This window comes from Malurus melanocephalus, unplaced genomic scaffold (assembly GCF_030028575.1).
Source record: "Malurus melanocephalus ecotype Western Australia unplaced genomic scaffold, MMel_1.1 scaffold_28, whole genome shotgun sequence".
In the NCBI taxonomy this organism is placed as follows: Eukaryota; Metazoa; Chordata; class Aves; order Passeriformes; family Maluridae; genus Malurus; species Malurus melanocephalus.
Genome location: NW_026623260.1, coordinates 938,960 through 958,364, shown reverse-complemented (window position 1 = coordinate 958,364; position 19,405 = coordinate 938,960). Strand labels below are relative to the sequence as shown.

The following is a 19,405-nucleotide window of genomic DNA, read 5'->3' as shown; positions in this document are numbered from 1 at the left end:
TCCAGCAGCTGATGCCCAAACCCAGACCAGTAACCACAGAAAGTTTAGGTTGTTAGGGACCTTAAAGATTATTCATTTATACCCACGGACACGGACACGTTTCCCGGGTTCTCGGAGCCCTTCCCCGCCGTGCCGGAGCAGTTCCCGGTCCCGCCCCGGAAGGCGCCGGGCGATGGCGGCGCTGGGCGGGCATGGGCGGGCGGCGGCAGCGCTGCTGCGGCGGGGACCGGGGCTGGGACCGGGATTGGGAGCCGKACCGGGAKYGGGATCCATACCGGGAKYGGGAKCYRTACCGGGAYYGGGAGCCATACCGGGAGCGGGGCCGCGGCGGCACCGGCACAAGGAGAAATGGGTGAGCGGGGCCGGGGCGGGACCAGAGCACCCGGACCTCCCGGCGCTGCTCGCACCCCCGTTTTGTCCCCAGTTTTTGCACCCCAGCGCAAATCCCCCTCTAATTCCCCCATTTCACACCCGCATCGCCGCTCTGTGTGCAGCCCACCCCACCATCCCATTCGGCCATTCACGGGATCCTCAATGGATGAATTTGCTGAGTTTGGAGGGGTACATCAGGATGCAGGTCCTGGCCCTGCGCAGGACACCCCAACAATCCCACCCTGAGCCTCAGAGCATTGTCCAAATGCTTCTTGAGCTCAGGCTTGGTGCTGTGCCCGCTTCCCTGCGGAGCCTGTTCCAGTGTCCAGCCACCCCGTTGATGAAATCCCTTTTCCTATTACCCATCCTAAACCCCCCTTCACAGCTTCACGCCATTCCCTCGGGTCCTGTCACACTGCAGAAAGGCTCCATGGCCTCCTGGCTGCACAGAACCCAGTGCTGGATTCTCCCAGAAATACATGGAGACTGGGAGGGTGGGGGTATTGGGTTATCGAGGTATTTTGTATTTAACACCTCTGTTATTTCCCCACCAGGCTGCCACACTCCCTCGCATCCCATCCACACGGCTGGCTCTGCACCACTTCGACATGAACTACGGCCTGCACTTGGGGGCCCTGTGGCCCTCGGTGCGCGCCGGGCTGCTCTGCGAACAGAAATACGGGGCTCTCCTCAACAACTTCGCTGCTGCCAACCACGTCCCCGAAGAGCTGGAGCTGCTCAATGCTGCTGATTTCATTTCTGAGGCGCCCCAAAAGGCGCAGCAATGGCAGCGGGGTGCGGCTGAGGGGGAAGCGGCCGGAGGGTGCCAGGAGGGGACTGGTGAGGGCAGGACTGTGATGCAGGCAGGAATGGTGACACAGGCAGAGACGTCTCCACCGCTTTGCACCTCCATCAGCTCCAAAATCAAGTGTTACACCTTCCCCAGGGGCGACATCATGCGCTTTCGCCCTGCACGGTGAGAAATACCCCGACAGACTGCCCCTGTCTTTGCCAACCTCAGGGGCTGCTTCAATATGTCCCCATCCTCACTTCCAACTGCTCTTCTGTTTCCTTTTCCCTTCCAACATTTGCTTTTGTTGTGCAAACTCATCCAGGCCGGATGCTCTGGGGCTCCTCGACTATTACCTCATGGATGCAGCATCTCTCCTGCCYGTCCTGGCACTCAGTGTGCAGCCGGATGACTTTGTCCTCGATCTCTGTGCAGCTCCCGGTGGGAAGACTCTGGCTCTGCTGCAGACTGGCTTTTGTGGTGAGTGGAGATGGGTGTTCCCTTGTTCCCATGTGTGAAATAGGGCTGGAAGAGTGTGCTGTCCCCGTTAATGTCTGACCAYTAATAATCTGTGGGTGTGAGAGTTGGGAATCGGGTGTGGTTTTGCAAAAGTGACATTCCCAGTGTGCCTGTTCTGTCCTGTCAGGGCATCTGGCAGCCAATGACATCTCCATTTCCCGGACAAAGAGGCTGCACCAGATTCTCCATAGCTAYGTCCCCAAAGAAGTCAGGGAAACTGTGAGTGTCACGTCCTATGATGGAAGGGTCTGGGACCAGGTGAAAGGTGGCACTTTTGATAAGGTAGGTTTTGATAAGAGAGCTGCTGGTAGGGGTGGAGGAGGTGGGCACGTGAGGGGACTCGCTGAGCTTGACAGGGGGCTGAGGTGGTTCCTCTGCTGCTGCAGGTGTTGGTGGATGTGCCCTGCACAACAGACAGACACTCTGCCATGGAGGAGGACAACAACATCTTCCACAAGAGGCGAACCAAGGAGCGTCAGATGCTGCCCATGCTGCAGCTGCAGCTGCTGATGTGAGTGAGCTCGGCTGTGTTGTGTTCCCCTAGTGCTGGGAGCAGCTCCCCAGCACCAAAACCTCCTCTTTGTCCCCATTTCCCAGTGGAAACTGTGTGTAGTTTTCTGGAAGAGCGATAGTTGTAACACATCAAATCATAGTAWGTGTAAGAAAGTGCAGATATTCCTGGTCAGAATGTCTTTCCTGTCCCCAGCAGCAGCTGTAGGATATAGGGAAAAGGGTCTAAAAGAACAGGATGGGTACAGTTGATTTGGGTGGTGGTCTCATGTGGCATTCAAGGGGCTTTGTCCATCACTTCCCATGAGTTCCCTGGTGTGGCTTCTCAATTCCTGTRGGTGGGAATGTCTGTGTCCYKCAGAGTCCTCCTCATCCCGTGACARTGTGTGCGTTCCTCTTGCTGCAGGGCTGGGATTCTCGCCACAAAGCCGGGAGGAGAGGTGGTGTACTCCACGTGCTCGCTGTCCCCGCTGCAGAACGAGTGTGTGGTGGAGAGGGCGCTGGACGTTGCAGGATCCCAGTTCAACATCAATATCCACGTKGAGGACTTGAGCCACTTCCGGACGCTTTTCCAGGACACGTTTTCCTTCTTCTCGGACTGCCGGCTGGGGGAGCTTGTCCTGCCTCACCTCACAGCCAACTTTGGGCCGATGTATTTCTGCAAATTACGTCGGGTGTAGAAAGGGTGACAGACTGTCCATCTGCTGTCAGGAAATACCCCAACATTTTAGGGAAAGCAGAACTGCTTTATATTYATTTTTCTTTCTGAAATGTTGCAAAGGAAATCTGCTTTTTACTGCAGACATAGGGAATAAATGAGAAAGACCTGCTGTGGTGTCTCCTGAATATTTATCTGCTTGAGACTGAGGTGTTTAATCTAGGAAAGAGAGAGAGGTCTTATCAGAGGGAGCGATTTTTCCATCTSTGTGGGACAGGATAAATGGCCCTGCTCTCCTCCTCCTGTCTGGCTGCTTTGATCCTACATGAGCAGGTTTGGGTTAACAAACACCATCTGGGGATCTCAGCCTTTCTGTCCCAGATCTCACCATCTGCATAAATGAGTTGCATCTGTCTCTGCATATSTGCCTTCAGAGAGAGCAGCCTGAGGTCCTGAAATCAGGGGTTCCTAAGAATGCCCTTCCTGTGTGGCTGGAAATGTGCTTGGGACGCTGGAGATATGGTGCTGTGGAGAGGCCAGTGACTGTTGCCATCAGATAGGAAGGCTGTGGGAAAGTGTGAATGTTCCCATGCTAGATACCATTTAATGTTCAGTGGGCAGGTGCTGGTATGATTTTGAGCAGTGACTTTGTTTATAGAATCATACTGTCAGTGAAGGATTACTGGAGTTTATGATAAGAATTACTTAATAGTTACATTTTTATTTTTGTGAGCACAATACAGCGATGGGAAGGGTGGACATGGCTGTATTCCTCATGGGGCAGCGCATGGTTACATCCATATGAAGTCACTCCAGTGCCAGCAGGAAAATACCGTTGAACTTTTGTAATCCTTTCCTCTCAGTACCACCCTGCTCCTGCAAGAGGCAGCGCTGATGGAAATGGGGGTGCAGGAGTGATGGCCCCACAACATCCTTGCAGAAAGATGCATTCCTAGATTTATCTTTGTTGAACCAGTCTTAAGCCAGTCCTGCAGGGTGGTTCCTTGCAGGATCTTTGCCAATGGCAAGCAGAGGGGTCAGGAGGTGGCATTTCCTTCCTCCTCCCCTCCTCGCTGTAGTCTCTGCACCGCTGGTGGCATCGTGCAGTGCTGTCCCTTCCCGTGGGGACCRTGGTGACTATGCCACTCTCTTGTCACGGCTGAGGGTCTCCACCTCCTTCATGAAGCGCAGGCACAGCTCCTCCTGCCACGGCAGGGCCACGCACTGCACGGCCACGGGCATCCCCACGGTGCCTGACACAGCCTGCAGTGGGTGCACAAACAGTCAGGGATCACCCGGGGGCTCAGACCTCCAGCAGATGTTGGGAAAAGGCCAAAAGGCCACTTGGTTTAGGCCTGTGGCTCAKCCCAGAGGGTGGGGAGGTTGGGGTTTGAGCCCTGTTGGTGTGCTGGGCAGTGGGAAGGCTCTTGCTCTTCTGTGATAGGAATGGTTACCAAATCTCAGGTTGGATCTTTGACACACCTTMCCCCCACCACACCCCACCCAGCTCTGCTTGGAGCTGTCTTGTAGCCAGATGCCTTTTTCCTCCAGCATCCTCATTCCTGATCCATGCCTSACTGGCAGCCTGGGCCTGGTTGAGGGCATCGTGGAGCAGGAGGAAAGTGCAKTGCGGTGCTGTGGAGTGTGGCTGTTGTAAGGACCTGCTCCCAGAAGCTTTGTTGCTGGGCTCCTTACTGGCTTCAACCTATAACACAGGCTGGGGGAAACTCCTTCACTCCCCCCAAAACTTAGTGATTTACCTTTTAGGGGGCTGGGGAGAAAAGCAAGGGGTACATGGGAGATGGATTTGGGGATTAGCAAAGGGGTGTATAAAGAAGACTGGATTTTTTTTGCACTGTGCCCATACTGATGGAGGTATTTAGTGGCCTCTGATATCAGTGAAACTGTTACCTGAGCAGCCATCAGCAGTCTCTGCTCCACCACTCTCCATACCTGTTTCAGTGCCCGGTCCCAGGGGTCATTGCAGCATCCTTGGTAAAGCTTGAGCTCTTCCTCATCCGCCTCGGTCACGGTGCTGACRGGGACAACCCCGGCGGGGAAGTTCAAGACGTTGTACAGCATCGTGGAGGAGATGGCAGCTGAGAGAAGCAGGAGAGGATGCAGACAGTCACAGCCTCCTGTCTTACTTCAAACTTACACATTCCATATTCACTGAAGCTGCTCAGGACTGTGTGTCTGTCTCCACCGTCTCAGAGAGCTCTGTGGTAGTTACTTTCCCTTCCTAAWTCCCATAAAATGCTTGGGTGGGTGGCAAAGCTCCATGGTAGTGGATGTTTCCCTCCATTCTCAGCCGCTGTGKTTCCCTGCCCTCCTGGAAAGGCCCCAGCCTCACTTACTGAGGAGTTTCCCGGGGTATCCCTTGGTGAAGGCAGGCCCCAGGACCGGGCACAGCACCACGTCCAGCTGCAGCTCCTTCCAGCGGCGGATGAACTGGGAGCGGTACACCTGCGGTGGGAGAGGGCCATGTCACGGGGCCATGGCCGTGCCTGGAGCATCTCAGCTTCTCCAGGCACACCTCAGGAGGCAGCAGCAGGCAGTGCTGCTCAAGGACAGAGGCAGAGGAGCATGTTTCCCTCCATTCCAGACATTGGCCAGGAATTGGTCACTCTTTAGCCATCCCCAGGCCCAGGACAGCCTTCACTGTGCCTGGGCATCAGCACTGCAGACAACCAGTGAAGGCCTGTCTGGGCTGACTCAAAGCCCATCTACCCCATTTTTCTCCTCTTGTGCCTTTCTGTCCATCCTGTCTCTTCCCCAGCACCCTCTCCCCTGCACAGCCCCTTTCCAAACCGATGACTCTCCGACCTGGCGCTTGCCCTAAAGCCTCAACTTGTAGCACGATGCCACAAAGTCCTCAAAACACACCTGTATTTGGTGGTGATGATCCCACATCTCCTTCACTGACCTGCAGGTGGAAATCACAGCAACATCTTTAARCTTTAAGAGGAGGAGAAATTGCTTAAATAGTCCTCTGGGTCGATACGCCCTGGTGATTTTAGAATTGCTTAAAACAATACAGCTTTCACAATCTTCCTAAACTTTCCTTTGGCACCTGGCCAAGCAATTAAGCAGCAAATGTCTGGAAGTGCTGGAGAGAAGGTTTCCCTGATGGCCTGGATTTAATACTCATCTCCTCCACAGGCTTCCTGTAATGACCTTATCCATTCAAGTGCCTCATTCCTGCCAGGATATCACTCGGGGCAGTGAAGCCCTGTCCAGGAATGAAGGACAGCCCTGCAGAGAGCAGATCACAGCCTGTCATGAGTCCAGTCCCCCCCAGCTGTGGACATATAGAGGAGAAGGCACCATCCATGTCCATGGACATCCCTGGGGACAGCTCCATCCTACCTCATTCCAGCCAAGCCACGCAGGTAGTCAGCCAGGCGGGGAAACTGGGAAGGCAAGAGGTTCCTTAGGGACATGACATGGGGTGCAGGAGCTTGTGTCACCCTGGGAAGCCCCTGTTCCTGTCCTGACGGATGGACTCACCAGAGGTTTGAAAAGCAGAGCCAGCAGCTTCTTCAGCAGCCTCGGGATCTTGCAGGAATTCACCTGTGGTTTCAAGCCTGGATCTATGATATCTCCTGTGCTGAGGGACGACAAGAGAAGCTGTTTGCTCTGTCTCAGAGACCTGAGTGTTGCCAGTTTGGGTGGGAGAGTTGGGATCTTTTGTCTGTGCTGTGCTCCCAGCCTGGGGATGGAGCTGTTGGCAGCACCACGGCCAGAGAGCTCCTACTCACAACACATCCAACCAGGCACGGCCTCCATCAGCAAAAAACGTCCTCATGAACAGTTCAGTCATCACATAGGAGACCCGAGGTGGAGAAAAGGGCACCAGCTGCACCAAAACAAAGGATTATGTGGTGGCCTGGGGGTGTGAATAGTTCCCAAGACCCAAATATGGGGGTGGTGGAGCTCACCTGGTGCCCGGCTGCCTGCAGAGCCCTTTTGGTTTCCTTCACTGCCCTCCTCATGCAGGGAGGCAGTGGGAAGTAGCCRTCGGTGTCGTAGTACCCGACCCGCAGGGGAGTGGAGCTGGAGTACACCTGGAGTGAAGAGATACTGGTTTAGCGTTCCTGTTCCCAATGGGATTGCTGTGAAAATCCTTTAGACATTCACTATTGACCAGGTCTGGCACTAAGAYTGGATCCAGCCACACCCAGGCTCCATCAGGAAAGGAAAGGGGTTCCTCTGAACTTTGTGATGCAGTGGGAGSGTGTCCCCTGTTCCTTGTATTTCCCTTTTAAGGGACATTAGATTAAGTGACACTAAATTAAATTTACAGCATTAAATTCATAGATACGAGCTGTTGACCAGTCCTGGTCTAGTATTGGAATCAGCTGCACCGTGGCTCTGTCAGGAATTTAGAAAGCCAAGGGGTCCTTTCTGAACCTTGTGACTCAATGGGGAGGTCTTTCCTCCTCTTTGCACCCTTGTCCTTTGCATCCCCAGTCTCCCTGCACATCATTCCAAGTGACTCTGAGCTGATTTTCCTTTGGATGCTTCATCTTTGTAATAARTAACAGAGTGGACCCTGCCATCGAACTTTGCCACCCTTTTGCAAATTTGTATTAAACCCTGCTTATTCCTGCAAAAAAAACCTGTAAAAATGCCTTTGGCAGTGATTCTTTAAGTGACCCAAATTACTCATTTGTGACAAATGATGCCCCTGCTGAGGGTAGATCTGCTCCCATGCTCRAGATATCAAAATATCTGCACAAAAGCTCCAAATATCAAGGACTAACTAATTTTCTGGTTTGTTAATTAGAGGTGTCTTTTCCAAATGTCTACTCCTGTCTTTTTCTCCAACCTCCCCTTCATCCCGCCCTTCAGAAAGAGCACAGACACTCCAAACCAGTAGATTCAACCACTGCTAAAAAGGGTGGAGGTGGAAGAGCCTCCTGAAGCTGGTCTGCTGCAGWGGGAAAGGGAACACCCTGTGTTAAGAGATTTGCTGCAGCAGTTTCTGATCTTGCCTCATCTTCCCCTAAAAATCTCCAGCTATTTGGTCCCAGTGTTGCCTTCTTCCCCACTCTTTCCTGAGTTCTCTCAATTCCATAATCTGCAGTTGAGAAGACAAACAGGGTAACTACTCATTCACTGTTTTTTTTTAATAATAACTATGAGCGGTGCCCTCCAAGTGAACTGTGTTGCTGAAAACCAGTATGGTAAAGAAAACTGGASCCTTCCTGAAGCGGTGCAGCACCCTGGAAGGAACCAAGGCTTGCTGACTGAAAGCCTCACCTCCTCATTGAAGGGGATGGGGGGCACCGAGGGGTCCAGCTGGAACATCTCTGGGCAGAGCAGCGCCTTCATGCACAGGGCCAGGCTGTCCACGTCCCTGGCCATGGGGCCCAGAGCACAGGGGACTGGTGGGACAAGAGCAAACACCACAGTGAGCAGATGGATGTGCCAGACAGCTGCCCACCCCCCTGCACAGCCACGCTGGGGTGAGCAGGCAATGAGGTGGGGTGTTTGAGATGGACTCCAGACAGGCATTTGTKGTCTCAGGTTTTCCTCTGGCCTGCAGGAGAGCATCAGGCTCTTCACAGGATGCAGGGAAAAGGAATTTAAAATTCATGTACCTGCCAGGATGCCGTAGATAGGGCCAGTCACTCCTGACAGGCTGTGGGGAAAGAAAAAGAAGTATATTGTCATTTTAGTGATGGGGAGATAGTGCCAGTATGTTTGAATAGCCTAGTGGGGCCTCCAGCTCAGGACCAGAAATAGACAGAAATTATTTCAGGTATTTAAATTGAGTCATGTGAAACAATGACTAAAATAATGAAATTTTGGCTAAAATAAAATTTAAAAAAACCCCTAAAACAAAACAAACCTAACCCCCTCCAAATCTTAGTTTTGGTTTCACCAAAACTATTCTATTTTGGCATTATTTAACCACTTCAAACCCCTTTTACTTTTAACTCCAGGYTAGATTTACAATGAAAATACTCCCATTTCCCACAAAATCTAACCATGCTGTCTCCTGGGAGAGGTTTTGAGCAAAGCAAAACCCTCTCTTCTCCCTCCAAACACTCACCCAGCAGTTTGCCCTTCTGCCCAGCCTGAGCACGAGCAGGGCTGGCAGGGCAGWCCCAGACCCACCTGAGCCTCTCAGCCGTGGGTTTGAGGCCGCAGAGCCCGCAGAAGCTGGAGGGCAGGCGGATGCTGCCGCCGATGTCGGAGCCGATGCCCAGGATGGAGCCTCCCCCTGCGATCAGAGCTCCCTCCCCTCCCGAGGAGCCCCCGGGGCTCTTGTGGTGGTTGAAGGGGTGCAAGGTCCGGCCGAAGRTGGGGTTGCTGCAGTCGTAGCTGGGGAGAAGAGAGCCAGCAGAGGGGCTGTGAGGGACAGCTGAATGCCTTGGGTTTGTTTGCTTTTCCTTACAGAGAGCCTGTGGGGCATAGCCAACTCATCCTTTCATCCCATAAATCCCTCCCATGCACAAGTGCTTTCTCTCAGCCCATAGTAGCTTTTTCCCCCTCCTAATCCCTCCCATGCACAAGTGATTTCTCTCAACCCCAGGTAGCTTTTTCCCCCTCTTAATCTTATCTGAAAGCAATTTCGGTTGAGGTTGTTGCCAGATAAGGGAAGAGGGATTTTCCAGGCCACATCTCAGGAGCTGGAGAGGAGGCTGCCCAGGGACCTACAGGCTGGGTTTTCCTTCAGAAGCACAACCAGAGGGAAGATTTTTAATGCTGTGTGTCACCTGAAGAGGGAYTGTGGCACGTTGGTCATTGCAAACGGGATGGCCCCTTGTCTCTTCAGAACCTTGACCAGCACGCTGTCCTCCTCCATCAGAGTGTCCAGGCCCTGCACAAGCCCACAGGTCGCCAAGTGCCCCTGCAGAGAGCAGAAGTGACGAGGGACATGGTCAGTGCAGTTCCCTTGTTCTTTTGGAAGGATCACCTGGTGTGTGTTTGATACCAGCCCACCCCCTCRCGAGTCCCTGTCCTTCCACCCTTGCAGAGGGCTGGCCAAGCACTCCTTGGGTTGAAGCTTCTCCTGAAACTGTCCTTGCTCTTTTCCACACTCCTTTTCTCCCCTGACCCAAATGCAGCTCCATAGATGCACCAGCTCAGGATCAAACCCAGCRTCCTGCTGTCCAAGGGAATTCACCAGTGGGTGTTCAGGTAAGCAGGGTGTGAGCCTTTTTCACATACCCTTGGTATTTGGGGCTTGCTTTGGGCTTAGAGCCGGCAGCCTTGTGCAGCCCGTGCTATGTCACGTATCAGAGGAGAAATTTTTTGTATCTCTAACTATCCATCCCTGGTTTTCTTTTTTTTTTTTTTTTTTTTTTTTTTCTGCTGATGGACTTTTGTGCTGTTTTTTTGCTGAGGGAGCGTTTATTTTCTTCACAGTAGCTGCTACAGGGCTGTGTTTTGGGATTTGTGCTGTAAACACAGTGCTGATAACACAGGGATGTTATTGTTACCACTGAGCAGGGTCACACAAAGCTTCTCATGCTGCCTCACCAGCGAGGAGGCTGGGGGTGCACAAGAATTGGGGAGGGGTCAGCCAGAATAGCTGATCCCAGCTGACCAGAGGGACATTCCATACCATATGGAGTCATGGTCAGCATATAAAGCTGGAGGAAGAAGAAGGAAGGGGATGTTTGGGGTGGTGGTGCTTGCCTTTCCCAGTTCCCATCACACAGAGAGAGCCCTGCTCTCCTGGGGATGGCTGAACCCCTCCCTGCCTGAGGCATTAAATGAGTTACTCTTTCTGCTTTGCTTGTGTGCACTTTACCTAATAAACTGTCTTTATCTCAGCCCATAATTCTTCTCAATTTTCCCCTTTCTGTTCTCTCTCCCCCACCCCACTGGGTGTAGGGGAAGTGAGTGAGTGCCCACTGCAGCTGCCTCAGACACAGCCAGGTTCCCTGTGGTGCAAGCACGGAGGGATTGAGCCCCTTCCCCAWCCTCTGTGTCCCACCACTTCACCACCCAGCCCAGCCCACGATGGGACACCCCACAAACACAAAGAGAAGAACCTTGTGGCCGATGTGATCCTTGATGCTGACGGGGAYGCCGTAGAGCAGCCCTTTCTCCTGGTGCCGTTGGATTTCCTGGAGCTGYTCCTCGCACTCTGGGATAAAGTGTCGCAGGCAGTTTGTCTGCTGGGTCACTTCCAGGGCCTGTGTGGGATATGCGGAGGAGCAGGTGTTGGGAAAGAGCAGCATCATCACACAGCTGCCTTCAGCAGCTACCTTGACCTACAAAACTTGGCATGAATAACCCCCAGAGCATCCCAGCTCAAGCCATCTCAAAAAACCAATCCAGTGATGGATCTGGAGACAGAGCATGTTTTAATATCTGCTGTATTAAAGGCTTGCCACAATCCAGCTCCAAAAGACCTGCTCAGCCACCTGAACACACCAGGGCATGGGGAATGTAAGCGATTTGCTTTGTCCGTCTCACTGCAGATGGACACTCACCTTCTCTAAGTAGGTGTAGAGGACAGTCCTGGGGGACAGAGACCCTTCCCGCAGCCTTCCAGTGAGTTCCATCAGGGGCAGGGAGAGGATGGCATCCCTCTGGACACTGGGGACCTGCAGAGGGAAGGTGGAGGGGATCCAGGGCAGCAGCATCCCCCTTTGGCTCAGGGGATGAGGCTCTTGAGTTCGGTCAGCATTATCAACAGAGCTGCTGGAAAGGCAGATCCTGCGTGTGGGGTTCAAAACCAGAGCTGCCAAGTGTTTTGTCCTGAGTTTGGGTGTCACAAGCAGGATGCAAACACAGGAACCCAGGTGTAGAAGGGCTTTGTCCATCCACGGCAGCAGAGGACCTGGCAATGCGCTCCTCCTGGCACAGCGGGCTTTACCCACTGTCCAAGACATAACCTCAGCTGAACAAACGCTGCCCAGGGCAGGAGGTACCAAAGTCCTTGCACACAAGTCTCAGGCTGTCCTTTCATCCCTCAGAACAAGTACAGACAGCACAGGACAGCCCAGGCTAAGAACAACATTTAATAGCTCAAGCCCATCAAAGAGCAAGGAAGTCAGCAGGGACTCACACGTGGAAAAGGTCTACTCAGGTAGAGAAGACTGGCAGTTCTCAGCACCTCCAGGTTTTGTACCATGTATTTATATTTGTACAGTTACATATTTAAGAAAAAAGGTTGTAGAAATACGCATCACTTGCAGCTGGTGTGCTTTATCTTCAGGTATGTTACCTRGATAAACATGAGCTGGTTTACCCTGCAYGTATTCCAAGGTGAATGGAGAGAARGGGAAGGTGGATAGAAATGAGTGTTGCAAAAGGAATTCAGGGCTACACTGCTTGGGTGCCTGGCYCATTCACCCCCGTGTCACCTCCTGGCTGCTCCCAGGGAACACCAAAAACCCTGTGTTTGTTAGTGTTAGGTTACATCATGCATCTTTTGGGCAGCCTGAGGGGAGGTGCCACTGTCTGGGAACGCTGCAAAAGTTCTTTCGGAGACACCCCAAGAGCCATTCAGATGCCAGGTTTTAGAGACAAAGGTATGGGGTGTAACAGAAGTGCAAACTTAGAGWTACGTAGAGGAAAAAGCTTTCTTGCTTCTACCCATTATCGGCAAGAGACATTTTGAGATCGTGAAAGAATTGGGGTTTGGATCAATGAAGATCCAGTGCATCATCACCCGTGCTGTTCTAAAACCTCTTCTCAGTGAGCAATTCACATCCCCCAGGYTGAAGACTCCCACCACATCTCATCCAGCTTGGGGAGGGCAGGGATCTCCCTCTCTCCCAAGGCAGCCTTTCCTCTTGYTGAGGGCTGCTGGCACATCTCCTCCTTATAAAAGCTGTAGGGCTATGAGCTGGAAGGAGGATCTGAAAGACAGCAGAGACCCCAGTGGGACTCARACCCCCCAGAAGGATGGGTTACCTGCTCCCTGAACTGCTGGACAGCCTTTGCCATTTTCTTCATGCCCTCATCCCGGGTCCTCCGAGCTTCTTCCATTTTTTTCTGGATCAYCTTTCTGCCCAGCCATTTCCAGACCACCACGGCTGCCACGGAGCCGCTGAGCAGGGCGAGGGCAGCAGMAGTGTCCACCTTCCTGTCCGGCAGGAGCTGCCTCAGCTGCTGCTGCATCGCCATGGGCATTTCTGGTTTCGGGGGATGGAGTGAGAAAGAAAAGCGAGGCAGGTGCAGGAGACCTTCCCTGAGTCCCCAGGCCCATCCCTCCCCCAGCACCACTATCCTGGGTCAGCAAATAGTTCAGATAGTTCAGCCCAAAGCTGACCCCTGCAGAGCTGCTGCAGCTGGAGCGTGCACTGAAAATGATTAACCACGAGTGGGGAGCGTGAAGTTTGGCCAATGAACCTTGTGTTCCTTGGCTGTTGGGTTTGTAGGGGCTTTCTGGGCTGTGGGAAGTTCTCCGTTGGGGRGGACTGTRGGATCGAYTGAACAAATGAAGGAAAGAMATAGCTGCTCTCCTATTTCCTGTGYAGCCTGGGASGACAATGGGAGARGAGGAAAAAACAGCTTGAAATAACAAGGCTTCCCTGCACTGGGCTGGGGAGTGGCATGCTGAGAGGATGCACAGCTGTGGGGTGCCCTGGGCTCCCTGAGTCCCTTCTGCTGCTCCCATGATGGCCAGAGGCTGTTTTGGCACTGCTGTGGTGTCCTCATGCACCAGGAGAGGCTGTTCCTTCCTGTGACAAAGCATGCTGGTGTTGCCTTAGAGTGGGAAATCCCACAGTCTCGCAGGYCAGAAGCAAAATATTTCCTGCAGACATGGGAATGGCGGGTGTCTGACATCTGTCCAGCACAGAGGCCTCTCCCTGCAAACACCAGGAACCACACACAGAGCTGAAGGCAGCGGCCCAGCCAAGGTCAGCCATGGTCTGTCTGCAACCTCCTCTGTTGGTTTTGGATGGTKGGGCCTCCCTGTGGGTCCCCTCCTTGGGAAAAGTGTTTGGGCAGCCATGGGCTGTGCATTACACAACTTTGCACGCTTCCAGCAGAGGGTGGAACTGGATTTGGAGTGGAGGCTGAAGAGCCCTCTTCCTTCAGAGCTATGTGGTCCTCTGGTGCTCAGTTGTCCGTTGTTGTGTCCATTCCCAGCAGCTCTAAGAGCTCACTGTTGTTTTCTGTCACAGTTTGTGTCAGCTGGGAATGTTATCTTAGTTCTTAATTAGAGAAATTGATGGACTCTGGACAGAATTGCCTTTGGCACCCTCGAGGGAACATTYCAGAGCTGGCAGCAGTGTGGTGACAAATTGAGCTGGCCTCTCCCTGTGTCCCCCCTTCCTTGGGGGACCCTCCTGAGCTATGGCAGGGCTGGTGTGACAAGAGCCACAGCACAGGGACATTCCTGCAGCTCATCCCACCCTGCTCCGTGGTGCTGCTGCAGCAGGAGCCTCCTGAAGCACACGGGAGCAGGGACAGCACTCAGCGATGCCCAGGTCCAGGAATCCACTTCCCGGGGCAGAGGTGCATTCTTGGCCTGTGTGACAGCATCAAAGCCTCTGTGAAGGGCTGAGCAGGCGTGGGAGGGTTTTCTGCCTGTGCTGGGAGGTGTCAGGGCACTGACCTCCACATCTGCACCCTGACTGGTGCCCTGAAGCTGCCCTTCAGCCACTATGAATGTTTAACAGAGACAGCTGTGTCCTGGCTGACCTGGAATTTCAAAGGGCAGATTTTTCAGCAGGCACAGCTGCTTTTCCAGCAGGCAGGATGCTGCTGAGGAAACCCCTTTTCCTATCAATCCATCTCCACATCCTTCATGAACCCGAGGAGTGGTTCTTCCTGCTGCCACSAGGCCACAAACCTTAGGGAACCTAAAGGAAGGAAGCAAAGGAATTCCCAAGTCAAATCTCAAGTGCACAGCAGAGGAGACAGACCTGCCTGACTCGCAGGTCAATATTCACTCCTCTGTGTTGATTTTGTCACCTGAATTGATCCAGGTCCAAGGTCAAACTCGCTGGTGGAGTTCAGTGAAAGCCCCCATGACCCTTTTCACAAGGAGACTCAGCCTATAACAGCTGCTCTGGGGTTTCATTGTGGCATCCATATGTCCTTCACTCTGGACCATCTCAGAAAAAAGGGATTAAACCAAGTCAGAGAGTCCCCTTCTGTCCCCAGCAAGAGCTGCACCATCCTTGCTTGCAAGAGCAAAACTGCACTGATTCACTGACAGTAGGTTTGGCTCTCAAGCAGGCTGGGTCTTGTCAGAAATTTTTATAACGGAACTGTTTTCTCTCTAAATTGGTAAAAAAAAAATTAAGTCAGCTTTTAGTCCATTTTGATTAAAATGACAAAGAATAAACCCTGACAGCTGTGTCTTGTGTTCCTGCATTTGTAACCAAACTGATGCTGTTTTTCAAAATTATTTACAAAATGAGGCATGTTAACCATGCTGCTCTGAAAGAATTTTAAARACATTTCACAAAATAGTGAAATCATAGTGAAATGGGCTGGTCYCCTCTGGGGAACTTGTTGAAGTTGGCTAAGAGGGCTGAATAAATATTTTCTGGGAACTCTCCAGTTTCTGACTCAYTTCACCCTGGAATATCCATAGGAAGCATAAGACTTTCCTCACTCCTGATCCAACTCCACCAGCACTCACAGAACACGACAGCTGCTAAGAAACTTGCCCTTTCTGAACCTGCACCTYTCCAAACACCACGAATATCAGTTGAGAGGTGAGGGTCTGCCTCCATCAACCCTTTTTCATGCTGCTCAGCCAGGATGCTGTTGGCTTTTCCTGATAAACTGAGATAGGATGGGAAGAGAGAACTCCCAGAACTCTCATACCTCTGACAGCAGGGGCTGCTTTTTCTCCTGACCATCCCTACATCTTTCCCACTTTTGTGGGTACGGCACTGTTTTCCTTCAGCCTTTCCATAGCCATGTGGGTTGTAGGGATCCTACTCAGAACTTGCTCTRCAAGGCAGAGACAAGATCATAAAAGGTGCTGCAGAGAGCTGTTAGTTCTTCACCAGAAATCCAAGGAGCATTCCTACTTCTTCCGTCACATCTGGTGTCTTGCACAGCTCTGTCCCCACTGAGTGACAGCGGAGTCTTTGGTGCCCTGATGGTGAGGGACTGGGATGTTCCCAGCAGGAATTTGGGCTTTTCACTGCTCTCCCATGGACAGGCAGGGAATGTGGGAATCTGGGTGATCTCAGTGCACACCAGGAGAGCAGTGACAGGAAAGAAAAAAAAAAAAAGAGTAAAGGAAGAGCAGATTGAGACCATATTTGAAGAGATGAGGATTTGTGCAGCAAACAGCTGTTTCAGAGTGAAGGATGTACCAACCCTAATTCCTGGGGTTTTTTTGTGTTTCAAGGGTGAGTCTTGTCATGTCCAGGTGTTTCATTTCATCCACTTTTTAAACATTTGCTTTAAGCTACTTCAGCTACTTGGGGTTGTTGAAAATTCACCTTCCTGGAAACTTGCTTGAAGTGAATATCTGGGATCCTGGGAATGTTTGTGTCCGTATTGTTCTCYGCCACTGCCTGCTACATAGAGAGCTCTGTCCTTTGGATACTGTGAGGGGAGCACTTGTGTTGTGGTGATGTAAGTCCTTCTGAAGAGTTTTATTTGCTCCTGGTGTTGTGACTCTGCAACAGTGTGACCTGCAAACTAAAGAGGAAGTCCTGCAAAATGAAGTAGAACAAATAAAAAGCTGGATTTTTTTTTTCTGATGCCTCAATATCTCAGCCTTGCTTGGTTATTTATCTGGCCACAGAATGAAATGTGGATTTAAGGAGGGCAGATTTAAAGAGAGGGTGGAGGGAAAATGATCAAAGACCACAGGGTTTTGTGCTGAAGATGAAAGAAACTTGTAAAAACAAAGCCCTTTTGGCACAAGCTGCACTTGTACATAAATCCCTGAGACAGAGCAAAGCCTGGACTTTGGTCAGAGCCTCTGCAAACACGCAGTGCAGGTCTGCAAGGGCTGCACAGCCYGAGCCAGCAGCTCTTGGTGAAGGAGCTGCAGATGGGCTGGAAACAGCAGCACTGTGCTGGTTGGTGTGACATTCCTTCTCCAGCCTGGAGGAGGTCTGGAGGAAGAACTCTSCTGAAAACCTAAAATTATGACCTACTAAAAGTCTTTCTCTGCTGGCATTTCAGCCCCTGAGCTMGCCAGACTGCTCTCAGCATCACACTGCCCACATTTTTGTGGGCATTCTCTCCACATTTTTGCTTCCRTGACAACTGATGTCATGGGCAATCTGGTTTGAGAAGGGCCCTAAGTTTTACTCAGGAAGGTRTTTTGTGCTCTACCCAGCTGAGGCACTTACCTGATCTTTAAATTCTGGAACAGACCCCTAAATCTGTATTTTGTTTCCACCACACCATGTCCACCCTCTTCTGGACATGTCTTTGCCACCCCATTTACATCAGTGCCAGGAGAGCYTTATCCCAGCACCTGTGCACTTTCCTTCAGCATCTGCTGGATCAGAGGGAGAAATCCCCTTTGGGTGCTGATCTGGGAGCGAGAGCTGCAGGATCCTGAGATCTGGCTGGAGGCAGGAGAGGAGAGCAGGAGGAACAGCAAATCCCTTCTAGAACCATCCACAAGAAGCAGCTGGAGTGCCTGGGGTATTAAATTCTTTTAGAAACAGGACTCTGTCTCTTGGTTCAGCCTTGCAAAGGGGTGGAGGGGTACAGGAGTGTAGGACACCGTTCTTTTCTTGCAGGACAAGGTCTGTGCGTGCTCAGATCTGGGTACCCAGGGATTCTCCCTGTTTAGTGCAGGGTTCCCCTCTTCCCTTGGATAGGACAGCTAAAAACGCTTTGCTCTGAGGTTCAGGGTCATTCCACAGGCTCCCCCCAGGCAGGGGCTCCGTGGCTGCTGCTCCCACAGCAATCCTGCAGGAGCAGGGCATTCCTCAGGGCAGGGCTGTGCCAGGGACCTTCWCCAGCTCTGCAGGGATCGGAACGCGGTGACTCAGGCTGTGTGACAGTCACACTCCCTGTGTGACTCAGACCTGCTGCTCCGAGACCACGGGGAGCAGCTGGATGRCTGCAGCATCCCTGCCCAGCCCCAGGGAGGCAGATGAATACCGAGGGCAGTGTCACCCCCGGAGAAATGGGCAGGCTTCAGGAAGGAATCATCCCTAATGATCATTCTTTGTTTAAACACATGCTTGTTTTTCCTTCATCACTCCCAGCTTCTCCTCCAGCCCCTTCCTCCCCACTGAAAGTGAAGGATGGGTCAAGAAACAGCACACGATGCTGTTGGAAGTACCAAGCAGTGTAATGGCCTGAGCGTGGCCACAGAAATGCTTTCTCAGTTTTCCCCAAAGTGTTTGTAGGCAATAAACACGCAAATCTTCCCATTGCTTAACTGGGAGAAATAATGAGGAACGGGAGTGATGACAGACCAGTTAATATTTCTCAGAGCTTATGGTGAAATAAAGGATATTAAGCTTTGCACTGCTCTCTGCACAGTTTAACTGCTGAATGGTGTGGAGCTCTAGACAGCAAATGAGTTCAGGAAGGGGACAAGTTTGTGGAGGAGAAGTCTCTTGGCAGCTATTTAAACCCATGGGCTGACTGCAAGTCTTTGCCAAAAAGTCTCATAGCCAAACAATGGCACAGCCAGAGAGGGAATCCTGCACTTACCAGCTTATTCTCTCCCACAAACATCTGCTCCTGCCCAGTGYTGGAAGTGAAATATTGCAATAAACRGCTCTTTGGTCTCACACCACATGACAGATATCATTAAACTGCTGTTATTGGATTCCTTTGGTCAAGCATTAACTCTCAGTCCATTCTTTTGGGTTTTTTTTTTACTCAGTTTAACAATGAAGGACAATTTAGAGACACGATTTTTGCTGACTACTTTTAAACAGGATTTTGGGCCACTATCGAAACATTAGTTCAGAGTTCTTAGCTCATTGTCTATTTTGCTTTGTATCAGGTAGAAGGCAGCTGGATGGAAGGGCAGGAAGTGRAAAGCCATCACGTTGGGGGCTGGTTCCCAGAAATCACACATTTCTGTTCCTGCTGTGGGCAAGAGTCTCCACCTCCTTCATGAAGCGCAGGCACAGCTCSTCCTGCCACGGCAGGGCCACGCACKGCACAGCCAYGGGCATCCCACGGCTCCTGACACAGCCTGAGAAAGTCAGGGACAGCKCTGAGCCAGGGCACCAGGGCACTGGGCAGGCACAGGACATGGCAGGAAGGGACAGCAGAGGGAGATGAGCGAGGGCACAGCTGTCAGGCTGACAAACACCAGCCTGGCTGCACTGCACATCCTAAAACAGCAGATGCAAACTGTGCTACTAAACAAACTCCCACTCTTGTTACATGTAGACAAGCCTTGGGATGTTGTCCCAGAGGTGTCACTGACAGTTGCTGAGACTTAAACTCTTCCTGCTGATCTCTTTCAGCCTCCTGTCCCAAGCGTGTCCATAGTGCCCTCGGTAGTGCTTCAGTTCTTCATCAGCTCTCGTGACTGCACTGACCGACACTGCCCCGGCAGGGAAGTTGAGCACGTTGTACAGATTGGGGTAGGAGGTTGYAGCTGGAAAAGGTCACACAGAGCATGCAAAGGGGCAACATTTAATGTGCTGGGCCAGCAACGACCTTCAGATGAT

The 19,405-nt window shown here is 51.9% G+C and overlaps 2 protein-coding genes across 2 annotated transcripts; one reads left to right on the top strand and one right to left on the bottom strand.

Moving 5' to 3' along the window:
- The first annotated feature begins 172 nt into the window (after nucleotides 1-172).
- On the top strand, nucleotides 173-3,021 carry NSUN4 (NOP2/Sun RNA methyltransferase 4). Its single transcript, XM_057390514.1, has 6 exons — nucleotides 173-352; nucleotides 927-1,348; nucleotides 1,488-1,642; nucleotides 1,809-1,963; nucleotides 2,068-2,192; nucleotides 2,598-3,021. The coding sequence occupies exons 1-6, from the start codon at nucleotides 173-175 to the stop codon at nucleotides 2,869-2,871; spliced, it is 1,311 nt and encodes a 436-aa protein (XP_057246497.1). The 3' UTR covers nucleotides 2,872-3,021.
- Nucleotides 3,016-13,086, bottom strand: LOC130589271 (vitamin D3 hydroxylase-associated protein-like). Its single transcript, XM_057390545.1, has 15 exons — nucleotides 12,735-13,086; nucleotides 11,306-11,419; nucleotides 10,862-11,005; nucleotides 9,578-9,711; nucleotides 8,976-9,182; nucleotides 8,456-8,496; nucleotides 8,115-8,239; nucleotides 6,791-6,916; nucleotides 6,611-6,708; nucleotides 6,360-6,459; nucleotides 6,219-6,262; nucleotides 5,736-5,775; nucleotides 5,207-5,315; nucleotides 4,803-4,948; nucleotides 3,016-4,112 (listed from the first exon to the last, which is right to left on the bottom strand). Exons 1-15 carry the CDS (start codon nucleotides 12,951-12,953, stop codon nucleotides 3,987-3,989), a joined length of 1,773 nt encoding a protein of 590 aa, XP_057246528.1. The 5' UTR covers nucleotides 12,954-13,086; the 3' UTR covers nucleotides 3,016-3,986.
- Between the last annotated feature and the right edge of the window lie 6,319 nt (nucleotides 13,087-19,405).